Here is a 17,709-nt window from a genome sequence, read left to right on the forward strand (position 1 = left end):
GTTATATATTAATTGGGTATCTCATCGTAAACTTCCATAATTCCTCCAAACTCATTTACTAATAAATAAACATTTAGAGTTCTTAGCACTGCTCTAAGTGCAAGTATCAACTTTACTATTTTTTTTAAAGATTTTATTTATTTATTTGAGAGAGAGAATGAGAGCGAGCACATGGGGGGGGCTCAGAGGGAGAAGCAGACTCCCTGCTGAGCAGGGAGCCCGATGCGGGACTCGATCCTGGGACTCCAGGATCATGACCTGAGCCGAAGGCAGCTGCTTAACCAAGTGAGCCACCCAGGCGCCCTAAGTATCAACTTTAAAATATAGGTGGGACTCATTTAAAACCACATTTTTTTTTTTTGACAGAGAGAGACACAGCGAGAGAGGGAACACAAGCAGGGGGAGTGGGAGAGGGAGAAGCAGGCTTCCCGCGGAGCAGGGAGCCCGATGTGGGGCTCGATCACAGGACCCTGGGATCATGACCTGAGCCGAAGGCAGACGCAGAACGACTGATCCACCCAGGCGCCCCAAAACCACAAAATGTTTTAATAATATTTTTATATTTGAATTTCTCCATCCCATGAAAACAGAAGCTCCACAAAGACAGGAATTTTTGTCTGTTTTGTACACTGCTATATATCCAGTCCCTAAAACAATGCTGATACAAGAAATCTGTGATTTAGATTATAAGGAGAACAGTGCCCCACTCCCACTGAGCCTTTCCTTTTTTTTTTTTAAGATTTTTATTTTATTTTTTTTAAAGATTTTATTTATTTGAGAGAGAGAGAATGAGAGAGAGCACATGAGAGGGGGGAGGGTCAGAGAGAGAAGCAGACTCCCTGCCGAGCAGGGAGCCCGATGCGGGACTCGATCCAGGGACTCCAGGATCATGACCTGAGCCGAAGGCAGTCGCTTAACCAACTGAGCCACCCAGGCGCCCTAAGATTTTATTTTTAAGTAATCTCTACACACACGTGGGGCTCAAACTTACAACCCCAAGATCAAGAGTTGCATGCTCAACTAACTAAGCCAGCCAGGCACCCCTGGGCTTTTCCTTTTTAAATTTTTCATAGCACACACCTGGAATACTATAAACTTGTAACTTATGTGCACACTAGAAAGTAAGTTCTATGAAGTAAGTTTATTCACCAAAGCTAGGGCTCAATAAATATTTGATTGTGAAGGTTTAGTCTGTCACCCCACCACTCCCCACTGGGGTATAAACATCAGGAGGGCAGGGACTCTTCACAGCTCTGTTCTAGAACCTGGAAGAGGTACCTAATAAATATTTTACCTTCTTGTTTCTGGTTTCCATTCCAAATATTCAAACTTAACCATATTAACACAGCAACATGAAAGTGCCAAAAAAGGAGAATCTACAGAGGAGGTAGGAATGCAAACAGAATCTTTCCCTAAGTTAAGAGGTCAATATTCTTTACTGTGTGGCAAAAAAAAAAAAAAAAAATAATAATAATAATAATAATAAATAAAATTAGGAGCTTTCATATATGAAAATGACCTCAGTCTCCTCACTCCCAATTTATCCCTATGTCTTTTTTTAAGTAGGTTCCATGCCCAGCGTAGAGCCCAAAGCAGCACTTGAATTCAGGACCCCGAGATCAAAACCTGAGCTGAGATTAAGAGTCGGATGCTTAACCGACTGAGCCACCCAGGCGCCTCTCATCCCGATGTCTTAATTTGATCCCTGGAACTCTCATCATCATGATTCTCAGGAACACGAAGTCCTAATGCCTACTCAGTTATTCCTCTAATGGAGAGAGCTTGCTCTTAACTCCTTGTGAAAATCTTACCCATCTCCAATATCACCTCCCAAGCAAAGTCATCTTTTTCATTCAACAAATGTTTACTAACTATATACCAGGTGTTGGCAATTGTAGTGTGATCCACTTTGAGAAAAAAAATAAATATGTAGGAAAAATATGAAGGAATAACCATCAAATATATGCTTATAACATTTTAATTTTATACATAAAGAACACATTTAAAAAGTTTTGAAAAATATATTTAGTATGCTTTACTTAATAAAGCTTTTTTAAAAAGTAGGCTTTTTGAAAAAGAAAAGCCTTTCAAACAATGACCAAAATTAGGTTAACTGGACACTTGGAATGTTAGTTGAGGTTTCAGAGCACACAAATGCACCTTAATATCCATCAACTAACGAGAAAAAAGTAACATTTAATAAATCTTTTAGAATAAATACCTCTTGAAAACCAGGGACATTCCAAGTGGTGGAAATAAGTGATGTCTCTCTGAAGACGGTATAAAGCCAGCTAGCTCAAAACTATTTTTACAAGGAGTCTATGAAGGCTAAAGTGGGCTTAGAAAGGAGTTAAAAATATTCTAATATTTGTGAAAATATTCTAACACTTATTCTAATATGCTAACACTGAGAGAACAGGAATTAGCAATCAGTTGGAACAAACTGAAGGCATACAATATCACTGAACTATAAAATAACTGTTTTACTTAAAATTAATGTAAGAGCTTCATAAAATTTATGACAACACAGATCCTTGGCATATATGAGAGAAATGGTACACCATGTAAGAAGATTAAGCATGATTAGTAAAGAATAAATGAGTAACCAACCTCAAGCCCTCCCTCCATCATTGGAACAATCAAAAACATACTGATAGTGCATACAAATCAAAACTGCACTTACCTTAAGAGGCTGAGGGCCTCTCAATCCTGTTTGTCCTCCCATCTGAGGAGAGCCTTGCTGCAGTGGCTCGGTCATTAAACTGCCAGCATTTCCCATGCCTGGGTTTGGGTACTGCATATTAGGTCGCCCCCGGCCTGCTCCAATTGAACCGTTCATGACTTGATTAGGCATCATCCCCTGTCCATTGCCTGCATTCAACATTCCAGGATTCATGCCAGCATTCATCCCTGTGTTCATTCCCATGGCAGGTTGATTTACTGGACTGTTCATCATACCTGCTGCAGATGGCGTAGGACCCTGATTTGGTCCACTAGTGCCCATCCCCATGTTGGGAGAAGTCAAGCCTGCCTGTGCCATTGGGCTTTTAACCATGCTATTTATCAAACCTAATCCAGGACTATTCTGTTGGGGCTGGCTGGCCATGCCTTGGCCTGGGCCACCAACCCCCATATTGAGGTTAGGGGAACTACCAGACCGGAGCAATTCTGACAGTTGTTTATGTTTAGAGGCTGCATCTTGTACTATGCCAAGACTTGTCTGAAGCTGACTAATATCACCACCATTGGTTAGTCCCAATTCTGTAGAGTTGATTAATTCATCTGGTAAGTCATGCTCCAAATCAAATAGAGAGCCAAAATCTAAAAGCAAAGAGAAAAGATAAAAGTTAGAGTTTGACAGAATCAAAATCACAAATTTCTCTGTTTTGTTCTTGATAAGCATTAAATATTTCCAAACCTCACTCCATGGGATACTATTTGTATTGCAGTCTTTCATATTATGCTAAAAAAATTTTTGTTACATATGTATTTAAAAATTAGAGAATATTTGGTTATGCCAACAAGTTTAAACACTTATGAACTGTACCTAACGTAAGACCAAAGGAAAAAGGATTAACTGTTAGCACAACACCCATTACATGTATTGCCCAGTTTGTACCGGTTTATGAAAAAAAGATATACAATCGTTTAATATTCCAGAATTCCTTAGAAGAGGTTAAAATAACTTATCTATACACAAACTAAGTTCAGAATGAAATAAAAGATTTAAAATATTTAATAATAGACAACTGGGGCGCCTGGGTGACTCAGCTGGTTAAGCGACTGCCTTTGGCTCAGGTCGTGATCCCAGAGTCCCAGGATGGAGCCCTGCATCGGGCTCTCTGCTAGGCGGGAGAGCAGAACATTTACTTAAATGTTCAACACTAAAACTACGCAGATGATGGGATATTTCCTTGTATACTGTAGGGGGAAAGTAGAATGCAAAATTGTTCATAATGTTCTCTGCTTCTCCCTCTCCCACTCCCCCTGCTTGTGTTCCTCTCTCGCTCTCTTTCTCTGTCAAATAAATAAAAAATCTAAAAAAAAAAAACAAAAAAACAGGGGCTATTTCCATTCTTTACCAAGTGCCTATCACAGTACCTGCCACAAAGCAAGTCCTTGATCTGAGTGAATTCACTTTTACCTGACCTCAGCCTACAGATCAGTTTCCCTTAACCAAAATCTCACTGGAATAGGATATAAAACCATGCCTAGTTCCTTCAACAACATACAAATCACCCCAAACCCAACAAAAAGAGGATGCAAATTATGGATTAACTCAGGGTTTCTCAATCTTGGCACTACTGAACATTTTGGGCTGGATTCTCCTCTGTTGTGGGTGAAGGGGAGATCGTCCTGTGAACTTTAAGATAAGCAGCAGATCCTTGGTCTCTCTCAATGCCAGTAGTACCCCCACCCCGTTTGTGACAATCAAAGAATATCTCCAGAAATTACCAAATGTCCACTGGAGGGAAAAAACTGCCCTGGTTGATCTGTGGACAAACAGTATTAACTCATTATATAGATTGAGGTGTTGAGTTTTTTTCCCTTTTAATTCTCCAAGCAGTTTTCACATTAACAAGGCATAATTGGGTATTTAATAATTAGATATACTTGAATCAACAACTGATTATACTATTAAAAGATAGTCCATCCCTTGAAGACAAAATACCACTTAGTAATGATCTACTTGGTCCAATTAATCTTGGTTCCAAAGCCCACCTCTTCCTCTATGTGCCCTTCCTATTCTTAAGAGCATTCTATCATGGCACTGAAATTATCTGTGTGTCTCTCTCCCCTCCTCCCTGCTATCTCCTTCTACCACCACCCCTCACCCCACGCCTGCATCCAGACTGTAGCTTTTTGGGAAGGCTAAGTTTCACCACTTATACACCAACTCCCTGCCTAATGTCCAGCACACTTAAGCATCTGGTCATATTATAATTGCTCTGAATTGGGACACCTAGGTGGATCAGTTGGTTAAGCGTCCACCTTCAGCTCTCAGGTCAGGATCTCAGGGTCCTGGGATCAAGCCCCACATCAGGCTCCCTGCTCAGCGGGGAGCCTGCTTCTCCCTCTTCCTCTGCCACTCCCCCTGCTTGTGCTCTCTCACTCTCACTCTGTCAAATAAACAAAATCTATTTTAAAAAAAGAATGGGAAATTCTAATATATATGTAAAATATATATTAATATATATATTTGCTGTCAATCACATCCCAGGATCTCAGGGCATGATTCAGAATCCAGACTTTTACAGTATTATTCTTCCCTTTTGAAAAATCATTTTATGCTCCTCCATTATAAAAACTAAATGTGTCTTAGGTGTTTTGGAATACAAATAAGGTTTCAAATAAAATTTCCCTGATATCGGGACGCCTGGGTGCCTCAGTTGGTAAAGTGTCTGCCTTCAGCTCAGGTCATGATCCCAGGATCTTGGGATCATCAGGCTCCCTGCTCAGTGGGGAGCCTGCTTCTTCCTCTGCCTGCCGCTCCCCCTGCTTTGTGCTCTCTGACAAATAAATAAACAAAATCTTTTAAAAAAAATTTCCCTGATATCACTACTGAAAGACAACTGCTTAATATGTGGATATATTTCCTTCACTGTTTCCACTTACACAAGTCACAAAACTAAAATCATACATATTTTATGAACAATTTTGCATTCTACTTTCCCCCTGCAGTATACAAGGAAATATCCCATCATCTGCATAGTTTTAGTGTTGAACATTTAAGTAAAAAACAAAACAAAAAACAACAAAAAAACCCTCTGCTCACTTAGAAATTTTAAAAGCATACATATAAGTGAAAAGAGAAAATCGCAAAAGTAACATTTCAAAACTTAAATAAAAAATAAAGATAAAACCTGAGTTAAGTAGCCAAGTTATTATGTTAGAAAAAATAGCAGCAAGATAATCAAAGATAAAAGCAATTATCAACAGAAGAGAAAAATAGGGATACAACTGAGAGGGTATCAACAAAACGAGAAGTTGGTTCTTTGAAGAGTAATAAAAAATAAATTTCTGGGAAGGTTAAGGAAAAAAAACCAAAACAGAAAGCAATACAGCTAATCAGCTTCACACAAAAAAACTGAAGAGTCAAAAGTGGATACATTCCTGAGAAAATATTCATGAAACCTTAATCAAAAAGAAATTCTGTAGGATAAACGTCCTAGTTTCTGCAACAAATCAATGACATAAAAAGACAAATATAAAGGAATGGGAGGAGTTGTTTTAAGGATCCAACAACTAGGGGCGCCTGGGTGGCTCAGTCGTTAAGCGTCTGCCTTTGGCTCGGGTCGTGATCCCCGGGTCCTGGGATCGAGCCCCGCATCAGGCTCCCTGCTCGGCGGGAGGCCTGCTTCTCCCTCACTCACCCCCCATGCTTGTGTTCCTGCTCTCGCTATCTTTCTGTCAAATAAATAAATAAAATCTTAAAAAAAAAAAATCCAACAACTAGACATATCTTGTTTGGAACCTGAAAATCAGCTATAAGAAAACACATTTTTAAAGAAGAGAATCAGGACGGGGCACCTAGGTGGCTCAGTCAGTCAAGCATCTGACTCCTGGTTTTCGCTCAGGTCATGTTCTCAGGGTCATGGGACTGAGCCCTGAGTTGGGCTCTGCGCTCAGCAAGGAAGTCCGCATGAGATTCTCTGTCCCTCCCTCTCCTTCTGCCCCTCCCCAGGCGCCACTCATATATCTCAAATAAATAAATAAATAAAATCTTAAAAAGAAAATCAGGAAAATTATATACGACTGAGTGGTGGGTAATATTAAATTATCAATTTTGGTGGGTGTGGTAATAGCATAGTTACTACGTTAAAACAAATCCTTTTAACTATGAGATACATATCGAAGTATTTCTGGTGAAATGACTTATCTGGGATTTGCTATAAAACACTCCAGCAAAAAAAGAAAGGAGGGAGCATGTATGTGTGTGCAAAAATAACTTGAAGTAACAGGCATATGGGAGTTCCTTTATTCTATTCTATTAAATTGAAATTTACCATTTAAATAAGTTTAAAAGAAGGAGACATAGAGAGCCTATTATTACTATTAAAGGAATAGTCTGGGGGTGCCTCAGTGGTGTGGTCGGTTAAGTGTCCAATTCTTGGTTTCGGCTCAGGTCATGATCTTAGGGTCATGAGATCCAGCCGTGCATCAGGCTTCTGCCCAGGGAGGAGTCGGCTTGGGATTCTCCCTCCCTCTCCCCGTGCCCCTCCCCTGGTTCTCGCCCTCCCTCTCAAATAAACAAATCTTAAAAAAAAAGAAAAGAAAGAAAGAGTCTGTCTTAATCGTTGGTTAATCTTCCCATAAGGAAAACACCAGATCTAAATGTTTTTACAGGCATGTCCTACTGAACTTTCAAGTAAAAGACAAGTCAACCTCATACACACACTTCTAGAAAACTGAATACTCTAATCACATGGCCAGTACAAGAAAAGAAAATCATGAACGTAAGCAGAAATTCAAAAAAGAAAAAAACAAACACCAAAACCCACCCCCAAACAAAAACAAACCCCCAGCAAATCAAATTCATCAAGTGTCTTTAAAATGTACTGTAACGATCAAGTTGAGATAATGTCAGGAATCCAGGGGGGGAGGGGTTTGCATTAGAAGCCTAGAATATCTATAAGTCATTCATCATATTAACAAAGATTTCAATGGCTCTAAGAAAAGCACTGTATAAAATTCAATACCCAATCACACACAAAAAACCCCAAACCAAAACAACAAAAAACTATAGCGATCAAGAAAGTGATGGGAACTTCCTTAAAGTGATAAAAAAAGGTTCCTTCCAAAAAAAACTGACAGCAAATATTCATTAATGGACCAACATCAAAAGTCTCTTTAGCATCAGAACAAGACAAAGATACCCATGACAAACACTCCTAATTCAATGTTGTACTGGAGAATCTAGCCAAAGTAATAATACAAGAAAAATTACACATTCAGTGCAATGCCAATCAAAATTCTAACAGTTTTTCAGGGAACCAGACAAGAGGGTTCTGAAGTACACACAGAAGAGCCTAGTTTCCACCTCTGTATAAGAGGAAAGTGCCTACTTCATAAGTTATTTGTTGAGTATTAAATGAGTTAATATGTATTTAAAATAGTGCCGACACATATTAAGCACCATGAAAATATTTTATCTATTATTATTCAATGGAATCATTACCCTATTAGAAGACAAAACAATCTTATAATAATGAGAAACTTTTTTTTTTTAAAGATTTTATTTATTTTTTAGAGAGCGAGCGAGAGAGAAACAGCATGAGAGGGGAGAGGGTCAGAGGGAGAAGCAGGCTCCCCGCTGAGCCGGGAGCCCGATGTGGGACTCGATCCCAGGACCCTGGGATCATGACCTGAGCCGAAGGCAGACGCTTAACCATCTGAGCCACCCAGGCGCCCTAATGAGAAACTTTTATCAGGCACTTTCAACGTGTCAGGGATTGTTCTTGGCACTTCAATAATTTTACTATTCCCACTAATCCTCTCAACAATATCAGAAGTAGGTAAGAGCCACATATATAGAATTCACTGAGGAGAAATCAACTTTAGTAATACAGAAGTCTTACTGGACTTTAGTAATACAGAAGTCTTACTGGAGACCCTAGAATCTTGAGGATTTTAACCTGTACTACAGCCAAACTTGCTCCATTTGATTGCTGCTTCATGTTTATGCAAAACATTTCACATCACATTACAAAGTTAAGCTCCATTGTGAAGCCAGACGGGAGGGTTTACATTGGTAGACCCTGAAAATAAAAGTTTAGGACTGTTCTTAGATCCACTCAGGTTTCAACTCAAAGACTGATTCCAATTCTCTTGTTTCCCAAGATGGCTCTCAATCAACTATGCACTTACTATCTTCTATCTTTTGTTATGGCTAAATATTTGTGTGCATCATTACTTCATTACCAAATTATGAGTATCTGAAGGATAAGGGTTGCATTTATTTTTTTTAAAAGATCTGAGAGAGAGAGAGAGCGCGCTCAAGTATGTGCATGGGGGAGGGGCAAAGGCAAAGATTCTCAAGCAGACTCCCTGCTGGATGTGGGGCCTCAACCCCACAACCCCAAGATCATGACCTGGGCCGAAATCAAGAGTCGAACGCTCAAGTGACTGAGCCACCCAGGCGCCCCAAGGGTTGTATTTAATAAATATTTACATTTCTCACAGGATCTAACGTAAGCTCACAGAATTAATGCTTTCAGCAATTCTAAAATTGCATATTGTAATTATTTATATCTGATTTGGTATTTGTAACTTAATAAAAGTTCTCTTACCTCTACTTAAAACATTTTCAACAGCTATACTGATTAAATTTGGAAGACTGTAAAAGTCATATATATACTTTGATTAAACAGACGCTATTATTTCATCTAATATCATTAACAGTCATCATTACTCCTAAGCTACTTTGTGTGCCTAAAAGCTGGACATTTATAATTCCTAAATGCCATCAGTTATCACTGTTACCTATAGCTTGGCACTGCTCAGGGAGTCTAAACCCAATTCTATAAGCTGACCTCATTTAGCAACTGTGAGCTCAAGTCACCCCTTCCATCAAGAGATAGTACAACTTTCTCTACTTCCCTCATGGAGTTTTATTGTTGTTGTTCTGTTTTTTGGGATAGGAAGAGTGTTAACTGAGAAAGGTAAACTCACACAGAAGATTCTGGTGTCCCTGGCTGAGTGATAGAGAATCTGAATGCCTGATGAGAAATTTCAGAACCTTCTGTCCAGAGGGAAGGGCCAGGATAACTTCCAGGGTGAGTCCTTAGCTACGACTTTGTCCTAAACAGCAAATGAAACCCATGGTCTAAAACTTGTTAGAAAAGCAAGTCCCAAACTAAAAGCAGTATGTATGAAGATGCAAGGGGAAAAAATAATTAAAAAATTTAATGTCACAATTTAGGAAATCCTACTGGATGGTGGATTTTAGTACTGACCAGTTTCAATTTCACGCTTGTTACTGAGCTCTTCAAGTTCTTCCTTTTCCTTTAAGGAAAGGGAAAAAAATGAAGGTTCAAATAAATCATCTTCTCAGGCCCCTATCTCAACTTGCCCTTCATAGGGATTAGTTCAGATCAGCTCAGTAAAATTTAGATGTTCGACAAACATGAGAAACCTAGAAGATCCCTTAACCTAAGAGTTCAGAATTTTTATTCTAAAGAGAAAATTGGTCTACTGAAGACTTTTAAGCAAAAGTCTGGTATGAACAAATTTGTATTTCTTAGAGCCCACTCAGGCAAACAAGATGAAGAATTAATTGGACAGACGTGTCTGGAGTCAGAGAGACTGGTTAGGAGGCTGCTGCTGGAGAAGTAACAAAAACTAGCAGTTGATCTGGAGCAGAAGTACTAAATGGGCAGAGGCATCAAAGATGCAAATTGAAAGAACTCTTTGTGACTATAGGTAGGGGATTAAGAAAAAAGACAAGGATGACGCCTAAGTTTCTGGGTTGGACGATCTAAAAGTATATAGGGGTTCTGTTATCCATAAGGGAAATCCAGAGGAATACATGGTGATGTAAGAAAAAAAGTCACTGTTAGACATTAAGGGGACCATCAGATATACAAATATTTAAGGGACAATAATCTTAACCATCAAAGGATGTTGAAACCCACCATTCCCCAAGCCCATCCACCAGGAACACTGTCCTGGAAACCAGGTTCCAAGAAGGAAATGTTAGTGGTGTCCCATGTTCCAGAGAGAATTTACTAAATGTAGATGTACTAGGAAGTATTTACTAATCTAGGAAAGAGTAGTTCAGTGGAGTTGGAAAGAGCAAATGCCAGACTGCAGCAGACTGAGGAGGTAAGAAAGGAAAAGACAACAAGTATCTTTTCTAGATGTTAAAGTAAACTCCTAAATACTTGTTTAATTGCCCCCTTTCTCTATGATTAGAAATTTATAAATCTGAAATTTATTCCATTACCTTTTAAACTATCCTATGCCAAGTATCACAAAACAGTATCACAAACAACTGTTGAATGAACTCACACTATCTCCAATAAGACATTTCCTGCTTACTTTAAAAATTATCAACCAGTCAATATCATTAGCAGACGATTTCTACCAAATAGTTCACTGACAAGTTCCCAAATACCTTTAATGATGCTCAAGTACAAAATAACTTTGAGTAAAATATTTCTTCACCTGAGTGTACATTCAATCCAAACACAGTGATACAAATGTGACTGACAGGACAGATTTAAATGTGATTTGTAAAGTTTAGAATACATGAAGTATATCCAATGGACTAGGTATTTAGAAATGTGACAATCTAAACAAAAACGAATTTGGACTGAATATGTGGGAAACTAGTGTTGAGTCAAAACATCCTTTCATTATTACATACTGATTTTGTAGGTCACACTTGGTGTTTTCTATATTGCTATATCAATTTGGCCATATCTTGTAAAATGAATACTGACATCACTTAGCCTTTCCAAAAATCAAGATAAAGATGATTCCACAATATGTGAGAAACTAGATAAATACTACCCACCATGAAATATATAAATGAAGCATAACCTTCAAAATTAGAATTCTTAATACAATCCCAACACACTGCACTGTGCTGTGAGCATAAATAAGAGGCTTTTTTAAAAATTAATAATTACAATGTGAAACTTGAAATAATTTTGGCTCAAAAAATCTAATTCTGGGCGCCTGGGTGGCTCAGATGGTTAAGCGTCTGCCTTCGGCTCAGGTCATGATCCCAGGGTCCTGGGATCGAGTTCCGCATCGGGCTCTCTGCTCCTTGGGAGCCTGCTTCTCCCTCTGCCTCTCTCTGTCTCTCATGAATAAATAAATAAAATCTTTAAAAGAAAAAAAAAATCTAATTCTACTGAATAGCACCTCTTCCCAGTTATACATTTTTTTCCTATATAAAAGGCTCAAACATTGTTTGTAACAGGCTTATTTTTGTGCTTCAGGTAAACTGAAGTCAAATAAAAACTCAGTTCTGCTCTTAAACTGTGCACATAAGCAAAATACCCATACTAATAACCATACTGTTCCAAAACTAGTAAATTCTCAAGTATCCACTTAGAAGACAGAACTCATCCATTGATTTTTTTTTTTTTTTTTTTTAGATTTTATTTGGCAGAGAGCGTGCGCACGCACGCCCACAGGCAGAGGGAGAGGGAGAAGCAGGCTCCCTACTGAGCAAGGAGCCGGATGAAGGGACCCTGGGATTATGACCTCGGCCGAAGGCAGACACTTAACAAACTGAGACACCCAGGCCCCTGATTCTGCTTTCATTTAGTTTTCTATAATGGTATTAAAATGTTTTTTAAAAAACGAACATTCCAGATCTCAAAACCTTTCCTTCCTCTAACCCAGTGGTGAGGCCAGAGGATTAAGTAGGAGCAGGACAGGTGAAGAGTGGAGAGAAAGAAAATGGGATGCGTACCACCTAAAGCTCAACCAGTTCAGCAACTGCAAGAATTACAAGTAGAGAGAGCAAAGCGAGTGATGAGGTGGGAAGAGATCAGAATGCTCAGAGCCCCTATTCCAGGTGAGGGATCTGGGATTTTAAAAAAATAAGGATGGAAATGAAAGTCAAATCTATATAACTTCAATAAATCTGGTAACAGTTTGGCTAGACATTGACAATATATAACAAAGATCTCTCATTCTTACTGGTTTAGGGCACTTCCTACATTATTAACTCAGCTTTTTGGGGTGCTTAAAAAGCATGACATTTTAGGGGCACCTGGATGGCTCAGTCGGTTAAAAGGCTGCCTTCAGCTCGGGTCATGATCCCGGAGTCCCGGGATCCAACCCCACATCGGGCTCCCTGCTCAGCGAAGAGCCTGCTTCTCCCTCTGCCCCTCACCCCACTTGTGCACTCTCTCTCAAATAAATATCTTAAAAAAAAAAAAAAAGCAGCATGACATTTTAGATACAGTCTTTAAAATGAGGCAAATTTGCAAACTTCATGAAATAATTAGGTTGAAACAACTTTCCTAACCTTCATTCAGTGATTTAAAAACAGTATTTTGATACTCTGCAGACGTAGAACTAATCTAATCACAAACAACCCACCTATCAAGGAAAGAAAGATGCACAAACACTTAAAACTACTTCTGAAAGAAAGAAAATTAAATGAAATATCCATGCTGGAAAAACAGATATGACTTCTAATACTTTTCAAGAAAACTGGAAACAATTTGTGATTTTACATACAAACTTGGATTGAAGATGATGATCAATATTAGATTATACAGGATCACACAGCTATGCATGTTATCAAGTGTTGAATTTTGAAATCCAATAGAGTCAAAGGGCAGAAGTGCAAGCAAATTTCAAAATATGCATTCTTAACATTGTCCTGCAACGATGACATCAAAAGGTGTACTTATACTTTGGCAAGTGATTGACTTGAAGTTGCCTCTTAACCCCAACACATTTAAGTTAGGTCTTAAAATTTAAACAGAGATGAAGTGCTATAACTGATCAAATGTGTGACCTTGCCCCACTTTTAGGAGTTTTATATTGACTATCTGCCTTGCTCTTTATTAATATGGTGACACTTCTTCACATGAAATTAACTAAAAGGTGAGGTGATTTATCAAAATCCCACCTTAAAAATCAACTCAATGACATGTTTATATTAAACCTAAACTGCATGTTCACTTAACTACCACTGATCATTTCTTGATTTTGAGTAGTGGTAACATCTTGGGAGAAGCTTTGTGGTGAGTATAAGATTCGTTTGCTTGACTGGGGTTAGTTCTGAGGGAATGAAATGCCTATAGGGGATCCTACGTGATACAGCTATCATAGCATCTCTCCAAAAAACAAAACCAAAAACATTTCTAAAGACTGCATATCTGCAAAGAAAAAGGAGAGAGTGAATTGTTTGAGTTATCTGCTGTTATTCTCTACATTTAGGACAACTGGTAAACAAAACTTGGACCTTAAAAAAATAAACAATTCACATCAATAATTACAGTCTACCAAAAACTCCCAAGGCAAATGGAAGTGCACTTCAAAAGATAAATGACATACCCCTAGTCTTCGGGCCATTAGGTGCTCTCCTTGCTACTGATCCTGTACCGTGTCACCAGAATTAGTCTTCCCCTTTTCTCTGACCGTGTCATTCTCTTGTTCATAAAACTTTTATCCTGATGGTAAGAAACGTCAAACTCCTTACTACATTTCTGTCTTTTCATAATAGGACACCAAAATCCTTTCCCATCTGTCTCACATAAAAACATACACCATAGTCTGATTCCAGCCACATTAGAACCACCTGTATTTGTTAAACAGAAATACTCTTCCGGGGAGCCTGGGTGGCTCAGTCGTTAGGCGTCTGCCTTCGGCTCAGGTCATGATCCCAGGATCCTGGGGTCGAGTCCTGCATCGGGCTCCCTACTTAGGGGGAAGCCCGCTTCTCCCTCTCCCACTCCCCCTGCTTGTGTTCCCTCTCTCGCTGTGTCTCTGTCAAATAAATCTTAAAAAAAAAAAAAAGAAATACTCTTCCAATTTTCTCTACTTCTAAGGTAAGTTATCTTCAAGTTCTCCTACCTCTGTTCAACTTTCCCTCTGCAGTTTTCCCTCAGTTCTCTAAACACACCCTGTCAGAAACAATCCCTATCCTCTACTTTTATCCCCAACTTTTTAGAATACTTATCAGAGTATAACTCACAGGAAAATTGTGTGGACATGTATACCAACCCCACCAGATCCTAAATGCTTTGAGAGCAAAAAGTGCAACCTTGATTCATTTTTAAACTTCCAAGTGTCTAATAATTGATGTTTGGTAATTAATGTTTGTTGGCTGAAAGGAGAGAAAGACACACCAAATGAAAACAGTGACTACTCAACTCAGGAGAATCACACAACTTCAAAATGTTCACAATTTAACTCATCACAACCCCTCCCCACCACATCCATACACAAATACTTCACTTCCTACGTTTGCTATCTTAGAAAATGGCAACCTCACCAACCCAGCTGCCCAAACTTGAAACTTGGGAATTACCCTTGATCCCTCTATCACAAAATCCTAATGAGTAATTAATCACCAAGTTCTGCTGGTCACCCACTTTCCTCAAATCTTTTCACTGCTTTCCATCTACTAGTTCAGGCCACCCTCATCACAGCTGGAATCCTAAAACAGCCATCTCTCTGGTCTCCCTGTTTCATATTTTCCCCTGTTCCTTTCCAAAGCATTCCTCACTTTAGTCAATCATCAAGGTACAATTATGCCCCATCCATTTAAAAGAGCTAAAATGGGGAGCGCCTGGGTGGCTCAATGCGTTAAGGGTCTGCCTTTGGCTCAGGTCATGATCTCAGGGTCCTGGGATGGAGCCCTCTGTCGGGCTCCTCGCTCAGTGGGGAGCCTGCTTCTCCCTCCCCCTGCTGCTCCTCAATTGTGCACGTGCGCATGCACATGCAATTGCTTTCTGTCAAATAAGTAAAAATCTTTTGAAAAAGAGCTGAAATGGAAAATCTAAACTCCAGTATTATAAGCAAAAAAACCCGAAAAAAGTATTATAAGCCAAGCATAACTGGCTCCATACTCACCTCTATGATTGTATTTCTTGCTATCCCCCCAGTCAGATGGAACTTAATAGGTTCCCTGAACAGGCCATACTCTTGTTCCCAGCCTGGGCTCACTCTCATGAACACTATATTCTATCCTTCAGATCTCAAGATCAGACATCAATTCCTCAAAGACAGCAACCAGAGGAACAGTAGTTACAGGTTATAGGCCCTCCTATTTCTCCCACTGTACACAGTACTTCCCAAATACAACGCTGGTCACATCAGTCTTGAATGTCACTCTCATCCCCTTATCTATGAGCAATGGGAAGGAAGGGTCCATATCTATCTTGATTACCAGAGTATTCCCTGCACTGAGGATAAATGCCTAATATACAGAAAATGTTGGTCCAATACAGATGAATGCCAGCTTGTCAACTCTTCTAAGCCAGTATTTTTCAAATTGTGGGTCACAAGCCAATAGTGGGTCATGAAATCAATACAGTGGGTCACAACCAGCACTTAAAAAAAAAAAAGAAACAAACATAATAGAAAACACCAGAGTATATTACAGATAGTAAGGATAAGTAGTTTGTCCGCTTGCTGAGGTAGCGTCTCTAGTTCTCCATATAAAATGTAGTTCTTATGGGGTGTGGTCAAAAAAATCTGAAAAGCACTGCACTGCTTCTTTTCTTCTCCCTCTTCCTTTTTAAAAAAGTCTTTTAAGACCCAGTAAGCAAACAGAAAATAGAAAAAGTAGTGCTCAATCACACAGTTCTTTAGCAAAAAGCCATTCTAACTTGAGCATTTCCAGTAAGAATAATCCTTCTGATTTCTCACGCTTTAAATACGTGATTTCCATTTTAATTACTTACATATACAAGACACCCTATATGACAGTACATATAGTACTTCTACTTTTATTTTAGTCTCCGCTACCATATTCTTACTCTTCAGAAACTTAATCTTTGAGATCTATTGGCTAACTTGCACCAGAAGCTTTACTTCTTAGACTACTACTACTCTCTGAACTTCATGAACTTGGCTTTCTCTTTATCCAATCTATCTATAAATCCATTAAAAAATCTACCACTGCTTTGTTGTTGCCATATATTTAGCCAGTAAGGTTAAAAACTGTCAACACAATGAGCACATACTACACTGCAGCAAGCACTCTATCCTAAACATTTGACAAAGGGAATTTTCGTTTATTCCTCACCACAATCCTGTAGGGTGGGTACTGCAGGTGAGGAAGCTGAGAGAGGTTAAGTAACTGGCCCAAGGTTCACAGTTAAAAAGGCACGTCTGGGATCAGAACTCTAAAGTAGTGTCTCCAAAAACCCCTTTTCTTAACCGCTCACGTTTTTTCCCAGGAGTTTTAGTTTTCGTTCTCTCTCTCAACTAAATTACTCCTAATTGCCTTTTGAAGCATTTATAAAATAAGATCTATATCTAAAAACAAAGGATATCTAAACTGTTCAGGAGAAGCTTAATAATATTTATTCTCTTAAACCTGTGAGAAAAAAAAGACAACAACAACAAAAAAACCTGTGAGAACTGAGCAATAAAAAATTTCCTACCAAAATTTCAGAAGAAAACTAACACCCATCACATGAAAAAATGACCTGCAAAATTTAATGTTTTAAAATTTTTACACTTGGTATAATTTAAGTTTCAATTTGCCCATTAATTTCTCTAATGTTTGCCACACTAAAAAAATTCAACTTCGGAAATTCTCAAAGAAGAAACCCTAAAATCACAAAATACACACAAAACAAGCATATCTTATTTTTCTATTAATTGTTGGCTGTTATGAATTGGCAGAACAGCTCCTGAACTGTTTTTGTAAATACACCAGGAAGAGGTATTTTGCACTCCCACTTGTATCTGCAACATTCTTCCTACTCTTTTTTTTTCCCTTTCCTATTTACCACTTAATGTCCCTACAAACACCACTAGGCACTTATTTTCAATTTCTTGTTTCAATTTATCTCACTTTTTATAGAATAGACTAAGGAGAAGGTGGAAAAGCAAAGTAAAACAGAAAATAATGCGAAAAGGCAACCAAAGGCAGAAACCGTTTCCTCTCTCTCCATTACACATTCACTGGACATGCCAATACATTTCTTACGTCTGTGACAGACACGAATTTCTGCTGGAAAAGGGCACCCACACTGTATGTAACAAGTACAAGATTGACAA

The 17,709-nt window shown here is 38.8% G+C and overlaps 1 protein-coding gene across 2 annotated transcripts in view; it reads right to left on the reverse strand.

Annotated features, from left to right (window-relative positions):
• Nucleotides 1-17,709, reverse strand: part of EP300 (E1A binding protein p300) — an 84,613-nt gene that overhangs the window by 61,868 nt on the left and 5,036 nt on the right. For both annotated transcript variants that reach the window (XM_064590566.1, XM_045872462.3), the window contains exon 2: nucleotides 2,684-3,321. In XM_064590566.1, the coding sequence (XP_064446636.1) occupies nucleotides 2,684-3,321 (638 nt within the window). The remainder of the gene's footprint in view (nucleotides 1-2,683; nucleotides 3,322-17,709) is intronic.

This window comes from Mirounga angustirostris, unplaced genomic scaffold (genome assembly GCF_029215605.1).
Source record: "Mirounga angustirostris isolate CCGP_5_RB_7025 unplaced genomic scaffold, mMirAng1.0.hap1 SCAF_5, whole genome shotgun sequence".
Lineage (NCBI taxonomy): Eukaryota > Metazoa > Chordata > Mammalia > Carnivora > Phocidae > Mirounga > Mirounga angustirostris.